We start from the raw sequence: 12,983 nt of genomic DNA on the forward strand, positions 1-12,983 counted from the left end.
AACCATGCTACAAAGACTATAAAACCTTCTATCCTCCCAACCTGGAGTAAAGAGAGATTCTGGACTCATCCAGGTTCTTACTTCCTTCTATTAACTCCAACGTAATTGTCTTGGAAACAGACTAGTGCTGGTGTCAGAGGTCCTCACCACCTCACCTGGGATGCACTCTCTTTGTCCATCTACCCTACCCCTTCACCAGAATGAAATGCAGACAAGTTCCTGTCAGCTCACTCACCAACCCCATTGGGATAGCATCCCTACAGAGACAAGGAGGCCCCAGGGGAGTAATGGAGGAATCAGGGAAGGCTGGTGAGCTAACAGCACAGCCTCCCACCTTGGCTGAGCTACCTTCCTTATGTCTGGAACCCTCAGAAAGAAAGTACCTTCTTCCTCTGGACCAAAGTTGAAATCTTGAAATCTGACCATCTGTTAATAATTTTGAAATAAATTTGATTCAATTCTGCAGCCTCCCAGCTAACTTTGTGTATCTAAGTCATACTTTTAAAGAGCATAAACCATCCTTGAAGAAATGTGGAATTTCCAGCTACCTTCTCATCTCTGACCAAAAGTGCCAAAATCTTCCATTACCTGGGATGGGAGTCTCAGCAGTTCAGTAGGGCTGATCACAATGTCCATATTACCCCACAATCACACATTCTTGTTTTCGTACAGAATTGTCAGGGGCAGAGGCTAGAGAAGGGAATGTTTTCAATAAACCTAGTCAAGCTCAGGCACTAAATTTCATAAAGCACTGGAATCACTTACCTCAACTTCCTTTTCAGTGAGTGGAGGGGCACTGTGAAAAAGAAAAGACATGCAAATGAACTATATCCAACCTATGAAATAAACAAAAAAGTGACTTTGAACAACCAGCAGACCATGTCTTTCCAGGAATGTAGTAAGAAGAATTGGTGAAATAGAAAAGATGCAGGGTACCCTTTGTGTGAGCTCTGTAACCATGAGATACTTGCCAGATATTGACTCCTAGAGAGAAAGGGTGGTGGAAAATATTAGATCTTGTCATCAGTCCTCCATCATCACCTGTACTATCTGTGACTTTGGACAAGTTATTTAAGTTTGCTCATCTGTAAAATGGGAATAATATCTACCTTGCAGGAGCATTATAAGTATGTATATATACATACATATGTATGTATAAATGCATGTATGTATATATTCACACATATATGACATCCACACATGTATTTATGCATGTATATATGTGTAAATATGTGTGTGTGTGTACATATTTGTATATACATGACATCCACACTGAGTAGGCATTCAGGAGATTCTTCTAGCTATTATTATGACTAACTCACAGGCTTGTTGTTAGGACTTAGTAAGAAAATCCATGTGCTATATACTTTATAAACTGTACACATCTGAGTAGCCTTTATAATTTTTTCGGGGCTACCCAGGTCTGTAAAACCTGACCCTCCTCCTGTCTCTGAGGATTGTGACATGAGTGCACGCAGACCAGAGAATACAAGGTAGGAAAGGGTGGCCAGAGTTCTTCTCCATAGTGAGAACCTCCTCTGATGGTTGGAATCAGAGACCAGGCAAGAAAGTCCCAGCCAGCACACAGGTGTCATTCTGAGAGGTTCCTCTTCATGTATGATTCCCACAGTTAGCAGTCCTTTTTTCTGCACACTCACTTGCTACTGCTGCTCTTGCTGTTGACTAAAGCTAGTCCTGTTCTGAACCCAGACAATGTAAATAATGCACGGGCCCTTTCCTGTGCTGGGGTGGGAGGACTGGGAGGGGTCCTACCAGCGTCACAGGACTTGGCAACAGAGTGCGCCATCGATAAGATTCTCAGGAAACACAGCTTCCTCCCTCTGACGGGTGTGGAGGGACCCAAGAGCAAAGGTAGGGGTCAGCTGTCTCTGCAAGGGGCTGGTTCTCACCCCTGACAAAGGACTGTGAGAGCCTTCCTGTGAGGATGAGGCAACAAGACCCGATGGCCATCAAGTCAGCAGAGTACAGAGCATGGGACAAACAACTGCAAAGATGTTTGATACTGTATTACAATGTTTGTCACAACCCCACCCATCAGGCCCTTTCCTCTGTGGGTCAGCCAACATAATCTTGACTGTCATATAGAGCACATATTGCTTAAACGAATTTAAGCTGCCTTTGACTCCGGGCTTTATTTGGATAGTATGTGAAATATACATACTTTCATTATTAACCAGACTTACTATTTTGATAATTCACTTTCTGCTTTTTTGCTATAGAACACAAGTTTTCAAATGTGTGAAGCCCTGAGATCTCAAAAAAAAAAAAAAAAAAAAAAAAAGCCACATAACATGGCCAGCTCCCGATGCAGGGAGCTATATCTTATGAACTGGTATAGACAGCTAGGGGCCAGAGCCATGGGCCTTCAAAAAAGACGGAAGCCTAGCAGGTGATGTACAATAAGACTATTTGGGATGGCAATGCCTGCCTCAGAATTTAAACTCCCTTAAATAGACCTTAGAATAAAATCAAAGTCTTCTGTGAACCAGCCCCTACCAGACTTTCCTTTTCCCATTCTCCAGACCCATTGACCATTCTGCTCCTCAGACACACTTCATTGTGGTCCCAGGGGCTTTGCATTTACTATTCTTTCCTTTTTTATACCCACTTTCTTTCATAATAGCTTTTTTTTTTACAGTAATTTCTTTTTTTTCATAATAGCTTTATTTGAAATATAATCCACATACCATAAAATTTACCCTTTTATAATTTATAATTCAGTAATTTTTAATATATTCACAGAATTATATAGCCATCAATCTACAATGGTTAATTTTGGAACTTTTCATCATTCCCCCAAAGAAACTCTGTAGCCATTAGTGATCCATCTCCCTCAGCCCCCATTCCCAGCCTTAGGCAATCACTAATCTACTTTCTCACTCTGTGGATGTCCCTATTCTGGAAATTTCATATAAATGGAATCATACAACATGTGGCTTTTTGTGACTGGCTGCTTTCACTTAGTGTAATATTTTCAAGGTTCATCCATGTGGTAGCATATATCAATACTTCATTTTTATGGCTGAATAATGTTCCATTGTATGGATATATCACATTTTATTTATCCATTCATTGGACATTTGGGTTTTTTCCACCTTCTGGCTATTATGAAAAATGCTGTTTTTGAACATTTGTATATAAGTTTTTGTGTAGACACATATTTTCATTTCCCTTTGTTATATACCAAGGAATAGAATTGCTGGGCCATATGGTAACTCCATATTTAACTTTTTTTTTTTTTTTTAAGATTTATTTATTTGAGAGAGTGAGAGTACATGAGAGGGGGGAGGGTCAGAGGGAGAAGCAGACTCCCTGCTGAGCAGGGAGCCCGATGCGGGACTCCATCCTGGGACTCCAGGATCACGACCTGAGCCGAAGGCAGTCGCTTAACCAACTGAGCCACCCAGGCGCCCCTCCATATTTAACTTTTTGAAGAACTGCCAAACTGTTATTCCAAAGTGGCTGCACCATTTTACCAAGAACTCCGGTTTCTTCACATCCTCACCAATACTTAGTTATTGTCCACCTTTTTTATTGTAGCCGTTCTAGTAGATGTGAAATGGCATCTCATTAACATTTTGATTTGCATTTCCCTAAAGATTAATGACGTTGAGCATCCTTTCAGTGCTTATTGACCCCTCATATATAGCCTTTGAAGAAATGTCTACTTAAATCCTTTACCCTTTAAAAAAAATTAGTTATCGGGTGCCTGGGTGGCTCAGTTGGTTAAGCGACTGCCTTCGGCTCAGGTCATGATCCTGGAGTCCCAGGATCGAGTCCCACATCGGGCTCCCTGCTCAGCAGGGAGTCTGCTTCTCCCTCTGACCCTCCTCCCTCTCATGCTCTCTCATTCTCTCGCTCTCAAATAAATAAATAAAATCTTTAAAAGAAATTAGTTATCTTTTTATTAAGTCAGAGAGTTCTTTGTATATTCTGGAAATAAATCCCTTATGAAATACATGATTTGCAAATATTTTCTCACATTCTGTGGGTTGTCTTTTCACTTTCTTAATGGTATTGTTTGCATCATAAAAGCTTTTAATTTTGATGAAATTCTATTCATTTATTTTTTCTCTTGTTGCTTATGCTTTTAATGTCATATCTAAGAAACCATGGGCTAACCCAAAGTATTGAAGATTTGTTCTTATGTTTTCTTCTAACAGTTTGATAGCATTAGCTCTACATTTTGGCCTGTGGTCCATTTTGAGTTAATTTTTTGTGTATTGTGTGAGGTTAAAGTTATTCCAACTTTACTCTTTTGCATCCAGTCATCCCAGCACCATTTGTTGAAATTACTGTGCTTTTTTCTGGAAATGTCTTCACCAAAGTCTTTGCATGGATGATTTCATTTTGTCATTTGCATGTCTCATATTAATTACTACTTTATCATAGAGGCCTTCCTTGACCCTCTACCCAATGTTCCATTCCTGTGTCATTCTCTGTATGTGCCTATCTCATGGTCTTCTTAGCAGTTTTGCTATCTGGAATCGTTCATTTAGTTACTTGAATATTATTGGTCTCTCTGCCTAGAATGTAAATGCCATAATAACAGTCTGCTTGTTCTCCATTCTAATGTCTGGCACATAATAGGCACTCAATGACTACTTATTGATTAAGTGCCTATTTATTGCTCCTATTGGTGTTTGATCCAGTGATACGTCCTCTTTGCACTCTTGTTAATCAACCACTGACCATGTCCCTAAGCTGGGTTCCAGACCTGGTTTTTCCTTCTTTCTTTTTTTTTATAAAGATTTTATTTATTGATTTGTTAGAGAGAGAGAGAGAGTGAGCACAAGCAGGGGGAGCGACAGAGGGAGAGGGAGAAGCAGGCTCCTCACTGAGCAAGGAGCCTGATGTGGGATTGATCCCAGGACCCTGGGATCATGACCTGAGTTGAAGGCAGACGCTTAACTGACTGAGCCACCCAGGCATCCCCAGACCTGATTTTTCTACTGAATTCATTCAACCTGCTGACTCTATGAGCTCCTTCTTGGTATGGTCCAGTCCCAATTCACATAGCCCACATAGATCGTGAAACCAATCCCTTTATATTAAAACTCAAGTGTAATTTCCCCATATTTTTTCTAAGGGAAGGAATCTTAAAGTTCTGGCCTCCTTCTGCTGGGCAACTGTTTGCCCATCTGTCCCAAGCCCCAAACCAGGGGTAGAAAGTTCTGGGCCCAGCCAAGGGCCTACGCTGCAAACAGCCTTTACCGAGGCCAGGAGCAGGGAGCCTGTTATAGTGGTTGGAGCAGAGAGTTTGGGGATGGGCAGTGTGGCTATTGACACAATGCATGAGAGCCACTGACCTCAATCTGAGAGCCTGGACCGACCACAGGTTCAGAAGCTTATCTTAATTCATTGACCATGCAGGCCCACACAGACCCAGTTTGGCCTCATGGTTGGTAGCTAGTAGCTATTAACTTACAGAAGGTAGAACTGCTCAGTTTCCCTCTCCTGGGGAAGCTGGGGGAATTTAATTAGCTGGAGGTGAGCTCTAACGATACTAATTATCTTCAACTTTACTGAGGAAAAAGAAGCCAATAATACTATTCACCAGCCTTGTTCCTTATAGACTAAAGAGTACCAGTGATAGTTTTGTTACTTGGAACAGGCCCCTGGTATAGATGGAAAGGCACTGGGTCTGCAGTCAGCCCACCCTGCGTTCAATTCCTGACTCTGTCACTTACTAGCATGTTGCTTTGCCTCTTTTCCCTCACTGAAGGTAAAATCTTCCTTTTCTGCCCCACTGGGTTGTTACAAACACCAAAAGGCACAGCATGTAAACAGGCTCTGTAACCTGCAGTGCGCTGCCATGCTTCTCCTTTGGTTTCCTGCCTGTGGACAGCCCCACTCTGTCTTCCCTGAGATGAACTGGCCCCACCCATGCCCTCCTCCAGCTGTGGATGCAACCTGCTTCTGACTTGTTTCTGGCACTTTTCCTGATACTGGCTTAGTTGCTAGGCCCCTCTGGGTATTGCCCTGATGACTGTTTTAGGTGATGATAATGGGCAGTTTGAATATCACATCCACTGGGCAAACTTGTTTTCCTTTCCCCCAAATAGGGAGTTCTGTTATGTCTGATTTCTCTTCCTAATGGCCTTTCCCAGGCGCCCAACAATTTAGTCTCTAGGTTACTTGAGCTTGGCAGGATGCTTCAGTTGCAGGCACCCACCCAATTCCTATTACTTAGTGGTACCCTCTCTTCTCTCCTTTATATTCCAAATTATTCACTTTTCAATCCAGTTATCAAGGGTCTATCATGTACTGACATGGTCTTAGGTCCCCGCTTGCACACTATCTCTTTTAGCTAGTGCAGCCGTCTACAATGACAGTGCACTTATAACCTCTGTTGTATAGGTGAGGAGGTTGATATTAGGCAAGTGAAGTCACTTTCTCCCCATGTGTGGAAGAGCCTGGTAGATTTTCTACGCAATCCTTTTTCGTGTGGTTCCAAATGTTCTACATCTCTATTTATGCAGATATCAGACCTAGAATCTCTCAGTTATGGGTCAATGATAGATCTTGGATTGAAACCATTTCTCCTGGGCCAAAGTCCACCACCCTCTGCGGCCATGAGCCTCTGGTGATACCTCATGCCCACCAATGAAACCCACCTGCTCTTTGAGTTAGAGCCACCTTATGTGGCTCTTTGTTATTCTTTTTATTTTGGATGCATTAGCCCTGTCTGGACCATTAGACTGTGACCTTTCTGGGGTCAAAAATCAAGGCCCATGTTCCACTATGTCCCATCTAGAGTCTAACACAGGGCCTACCCAATACAGTGTCCTATACAACCCATGCTCTGATTTTACCTTCCAGGGAGAGACTTGTGGACCCGCAGTGTGCGCAGCAGCATATCAGAAATATTGGGCATGACATCCAAGCCACTCTTTGACTCTTCTTCCTCAATAGCTGAGGAGAGTTCAGAAGGGAGCCCTGAAAAAAAACAAAGTGCTTAACTTATAAAATGTCTGAAACCACAGCAGCACTGTTGGCACCTTGCTTCAGTTTATAAGAACCTAATTATATGCTAGGGGCTTCATCATTGTTATTTTATCTTCACAATGATCCAATGAGCTAGAACTTAATCATCTCATTTTACAAGTAGGTAAGTCAAGACTCAGCAAGGTTAATAACTTAAAGTCATAAAACTAGTAACTGGCATAATCAGACTTCAAACCAATTTCATCTGCTTTAAATTCTAATTCTTGCCATTGCTCCCCAAAGTACCAAGCAGACTTCCATGTTTGGGGTTCAAGGTTGGTTTCTGGCAACTGAAAGCTGGTTGTTCTTTAGCTGTAATATTTGGAAAAGTCCCCTCTCTTTGGCAGGCTTCTCGGGAGGCCTGTTGCCCAGTTATTCTTCCTCAGTTGAACTCAGTGGTTCAATCACCGGCGTCCTACCTAGAAATCTGATTCCATATCCCCATAGATAGAAATAGAAATGGTGTTTTTCCAGGGTAAAGCTAAGGTCATTAGATCTTTTACAGATCTCAGAAATAGATGCCTCCTAGCCAAAAGAACCCATGAACAGCCTTTTATTATCTCATCAAACTACCCTGGGTCTGTGCTCTGAAAGCAGAAAGAACCAACCGAGTATTCTCTTTCCCATACATCTTTCTCCTGTTTGAAGACAGTTCTTGGACCTCTGTAAAGCTTCCGTCTCCAGGCTTTACCCTTGTTTTTCCAACTGCTCATTGTCACCCACTATGGCCTATGCCCTCTAGATATCATCCCCTTCCTGCACACATTCTGGTTGTTGCTGTGCCAGATATGCTCTAACAAGTGCTTAACTCAGGAAGACATGGGCAAATGTCCCTGGCATTAACTTTTGTTATCCATGCAGGGTAGACTCACTGTACCTTACTATGGGCTTATGGTACATTTAGGATTAAAAGCCTCAAATCTTCTACTTGAGCCAAATTAGGTATCGTCATCCTGCAGTTATCCATGTTCTACCATCTCTCATGGGCAGGTTTCCAACCGGCTCAGTCATTTTCCAGAATTGTAGGCCAGGCCAGAGATCGGGACTTGAGGCATACTTGTGGTAGCCATCTAAGTGCAGCTAAGATTGGGAGTCATGTGAATTAGAAGTTTCTCCAAAGGAGACCATGCAGAGAGAAGAGGAGTTATAGTTTGGCTCAAGGTAAAGAATATTTAAATATTTTGAGCTTTCCAGTGTTCAGGAGTTTGCTGACACTCAGGGTATCCCAGCAATGTCTGGAGGGCCATCTGTCAGAAATGGGGCAGTCAGTGATCCTTCTTTGGATATAAAATTGGATTAGATGTTCTCTTAGCTACTTGTCATCTCTTGGGTTCTGTCCTGGCACTTACTGCTCTCTGACATTTCCATGTGACAGATGATAAACCTTGTGGTGCCTCTGGCCTTCCTATACCTTTAGGTATCCACACTGCACCCAGCAGAGAGATAATTAAGCAGTGGACTCCTGAGAAATCTATATGATTAATTGAGCCATACAAGAAATAATAATCAAGTAAAAGCCATACCAGGGGCTTTTGCATAGAGAAGTTGCCTAGGTTGAGCTTCCCCTACCCCACCAAAAAAATAACTAGTTAGGCCTTCTAGTTCTGATAAGATGGCTATCCAAAGGGTGATCCTAGAACTCGTGGATCCTAAACCAGCCACCCTCCTCCTAAAGTCAACAATTACAAAAAATTTTAAACCAACCATAAATATACCAGCAACTCTCAAATATAAGAAAAGGCAATCATCTTTAAAAATAATGGCTAGAGAAGGCAGAACTTCCTAGGAATAAATGTAGAGCTCCCACCCTTGATAGCCCTTTCTTCTTTCCTCAAAGAATCATTACTGAGAGGGAGATGTTAAGAGGAAGAATTCTGGCAAGAGTGAAATACCACAGAATGAGAAGGGAAGTAGACTAAGGGGGTGAGCAGGCAGCCTCCAGAGGAAATTCAGAAAGTTTCTTCAGAAAGGAAGGATCTCCATGCTACTACAATACTCCAACAAGGGAAAAAACTGCCTGTGCTGCTATTTGCTTTTCTTACTGAGTAGGAGGGGAGAGGAAAAGCAGAATGATTGCACAGCATTCTACCAGAGCTGATTATCTCAAACAATATGGAGGGATTTACCAGAAAGTAAAACAAAAGAAAAAATAAATAAAACAAGCCCATCCAATAAAGTGCAGGCAGGAGACACATGGAAAGCCCCAGCTGAATCTGCCTCTTACCCCTGACCACCACTTTTGAAAAATAGCATAGTGACCAAACTCCTTGGATTTTGTCTACTTTTTCCTTCCTCTGTCTGGCAGGGGAGTGAGAATGGCTGCTGGGAATAGTTGGGCCAAGTTTGGAAAATAAATACCTGGGCTGATTGTCTCTACAATTCTACCCTGAATTGGGAAAATAATCTATAATCTACTACTACTCACCCAAAAGAATAGATATGCCCACACTGTGGTGTAATAAACTCATGTGTTGGACTATGAACAAAGTTATAGAAAAAGAGTAGAAACCAGTCCCACAAACACGACTACCCACAGCTCCATCTGAAATTCCCCTTTTCCCCACTACCCAAGCAGTAATAAAGCAGACACAAAATACCCAGTCTTCAGCTAAGCACTGCAAGAAGACAGAGATCTCAGATAAAGTAGGAAGGAGTCAATGAAAATTGACCTTTACAATATATCTAGGTAAAGAGAAAAACTCCAGGTGAAAATATCCATGTCAAAAAGAAATAAAATGAGGAGGGGGGGAAAGATGGCAGAGGAGTAGGGGACCCTTTTTCAACTGGTCCCCAGAATTGAGCTGGATATCTACCAGACCACTCTGAGCACCCACGAAACCAGCCTGAGATGTAAGATCTGGATCTCTACAAACAGAATATCGCAGGCAGTTGGTTTTGAGGTATGAAGCGGAGAGCCGTGATTCCGCGGGCAGATATCAGAGGATAAATGGCAGTGGGAGGGTGCCTGGCTGTGGGGATCCTACACTGCCGGCGAGTGACAGCCTCGCGTGCTATGGACGGGCACAGACTCGCAGACCGGTAGCGTTGGGAAAGCACTTTAGGGCAGCCCCCGGGGTGGAAAACCAGAGCTGCGGGGTCGCGCACACGCGAACTGCAGCCACCCGGACAGAAACCCAGAGCGATGGTTGTGCGCACGCGAACTGCAGCCTCCGAGACGGAAACCCGGTGCGCCGGGGTCTGCTGGTGAACTGCAATCCCCAGGGTGGAAACCCCGATTGGCGGAGTCGCGCGCACGCGAACTGCAGTCCCCGGGACAGCACCCCAAGCGGCGGGGTCCCGCGCGTGTGAACTGGGAGCGGCTGGCGATTTTAGAAGCACAAAGGGCAGAGACGTGCCCCTACCTGGAGGCAGGACTGGGGGCGCTGCGGAGGGGCGCACAACCCAGGACGCTGCAGTTTATAGCAGCACAGACAGAAATGGAGACGGTGTGGCCTGGAGAGCCCACTGAAGAACAGACTGAGGTCTCTCTGCTCTGAGGCAAAAGGTTGGAAATAGTCTCTTCTGCTCTGACTCACGGAAGAGACGCGGAAAGCTGCCAGGGAAAGGTGCCAGAGAACAAAAGCCCCAAAGACTGATTCCCACTGAGCCCATACCCCGCCACAGGGCACAGGGCAACTCCGCCCAAACAGGGTTGCCTGAGTAACAGCACGGCAGGCCCCTCCCCCAGAAGAGAGGCTGGGAAAACAAGAGGTCAGCAACCCTAAGGTCCCAAGAAGACAGGTGCATCTTGCTTGGGTTCTGGTCAATAATTTGGACTCTATACATTCCCCCAAACACCCATCAACAGAATGACTAGGAGGAGGAGCCCCCAAAAACAGAAAAGACTCAGAGACTATGACTTATGCTGCAGATTTACAAATGGATGCAGATATAACCAAGATGTCGGAGATGGAATTCAGGCTAGCAATTGTGAAGACAATGGCTAGAATGGAGAAATCAATCAATGGCAACATAGAGTCTCTAAGGGCAGAAATAAAAGGTGAATTGGCAGAACTTAAAAATGCTATCAATGAGATCCAATCCAATCTAGATAATCTAACAGCTAGGGTAACTGAGACAGAAGAGAGAATAAGCGATCTGGAAGACAGTATAATAGATAAAAAGGGAAAAGAGGAGGCCAGGGAAAAACAACTCAGAATCCATGAAAACAGAATCAGAGAAATAAGTGACACCATGAGGCGTTCCAATGTCAGAATAATTGGAATCCCGGAGGGAGTGGAGAGAGAGAGAGGGCTAGAAGATGTATTTGAGCAAATCGTAGCTGAGAACTTCCCTAATCTGGGGAATAAAACAAATATTCAAGTCCTAGAGGCAGAGAGGACCCCTCCTAAGATCAAGGAAAACAGGCCAACACCCCGGCATGTAATAGTAAAACTTGCAAATCTTAGAACCAAGGAAACCATCTTAAGGGCAGTTAGGGGGAAGAGATTCCTTACGTACAGAGGGAGGAACATCAGAATAACGTCAGACCTATCCACAGAGACCTGGCAAGCCAGAAAGGCCTGGCAAGACATATTCAGGGTACTAAATGAGAAGAACATGCAGCCAAGAATACTTTATCCGGCAAGGCTTTCATTTAGAATGGATGGAGAGATGCAGAGCTTCCACGACCGGCAGAAGTTGAAAGAATATGTGACCACTAAGCTGGCCCTGCAAGAAATATTAAGGGGGGTTCTATAAAAGGAGAAAGACCCCAAGAGTGATCTACAACAGAAATTTACAGGGACAATCTATAAAAACAAGGTCTTCACAGGCAACATGATGACAATTAATTCATATCTTTCAATAATCACTCTCAACGTGAATGGCCTAAACGCTCCCATAAAATGGCACAGGGTTGCAGATTGGATAAAAAGGCAGGACCCGGGCGCCTGGGTGGCTCAGTTGGTTAAGCAACTGCCTTCGGCTCAGGCTATGATCCTGGACTCCCAGGATCGAGTCCCACATCGGGCTCCCTGCTCAGCAGGGAGTCTGCTTCTCCCTCTGACCCTCCCCCCTCTCATGTACTCTCTCTCATTCTCGCTCTCTCAAATAAATAAATAAATCTTTAAAAAAAAAAAAAAAGGCAGGAACCATCCATATGCTGTCTACAAGAGACTCATTTTGAACCTAAAGATACATCCAGACTGAAAGTGAAGGGATGGAGATCTATCTTCCATGCCAGCGGACCTCAAAAGAAAGCTGGGGTAGCAATTCTTATATCAGACAAATTAGACTTTAAAGTCTGTAATAAGAGACACAGAAGGACACTATATCATTCTTAAAGGGTGTATCCAACAAGAAGATCTAACAATTGTAAATATCTATGCCCCCAACATGGGAGCAGCCATCTACATAAGCCAACTGTTAACCAAAATAAAGAGTCATATTGATAACAATACGTTAATTTTCAGAGACCTCAATACTCCACTCTCAGCAATGGACAGATCATCTAAGCAGAAAATCAACAAGGAAACAAGAGCTTTGAATGATACATTGGACCAGATGGGCCTCATAGATATTTACAGAATATTCCACCCTAAAACAACAGAATACTCATTCTTCTCGAGCGCACATGGAACTTTCTCCAGAATAGACCATATACTGGGTCACAAATCAGGTCTCAACAGATACCAAAAGATTGAGATTATTCCCTCCATATTCTCAGACCACAATGCTCTAAAACTGGAACTCAATCACAAGAAAAAATTTGGCAGAAATGCAAACACTTGGAAGCTAAAGACCACTCTGCTCAAGAATGTTTGGGTCAACCAAGAAATCAAAGAAGAACTTAAACAATTCATGGAAATCAATGAGAACGACAACACATCGGTCCAAAACCTATGGGATACTGCAAAGGCGGTCCTAAGGGGGAAATATATAGCCATCCAAGCCTCATTCAAAAAAATAGAAAAATCCCAAATTCACCAACTAACTCTACACCTTAAAGAACTAGAGAAAAATCAACAAACAAT

At 43.3% G+C, this 12,983-nt stretch overlaps 1 protein-coding gene across 5 annotated transcripts in view; it reads right to left on the bottom strand.

The window, feature by feature from the left end:
• IRAG1 (inositol 1,4,5-triphosphate receptor associated 1) overlaps positions 1 to 12,983 on the bottom strand; it is a 125,904-nt gene that overhangs the window by 28,981 nt on the left and 83,940 nt on the right. For all 5 annotated transcript variants that reach the window (XM_064577094.1, XM_064577093.1, XM_045894142.3 and 2 more), the window contains 2 exons: positions 6,837 to 6,960; positions 766 to 796 (listed from right to left, as the gene is read on the bottom strand). In XM_064577094.1, coding sequence (XP_064433164.1) covers positions 766 to 796; positions 6,837 to 6,960 — 155 coding nt within the window. The remainder of the gene's footprint in view (positions 1 to 765; positions 797 to 6,836; positions 6,961 to 12,983) is intronic.

Source organism: Mirounga angustirostris, unplaced genomic scaffold (assembly GCF_029215605.1).
Source record: "Mirounga angustirostris isolate CCGP_5_RB_7025 unplaced genomic scaffold, mMirAng1.0.hap1 SCAF_13, whole genome shotgun sequence".
Classification (NCBI taxonomy): Eukaryota; Metazoa; Chordata; class Mammalia; order Carnivora; family Phocidae; genus Mirounga; species Mirounga angustirostris.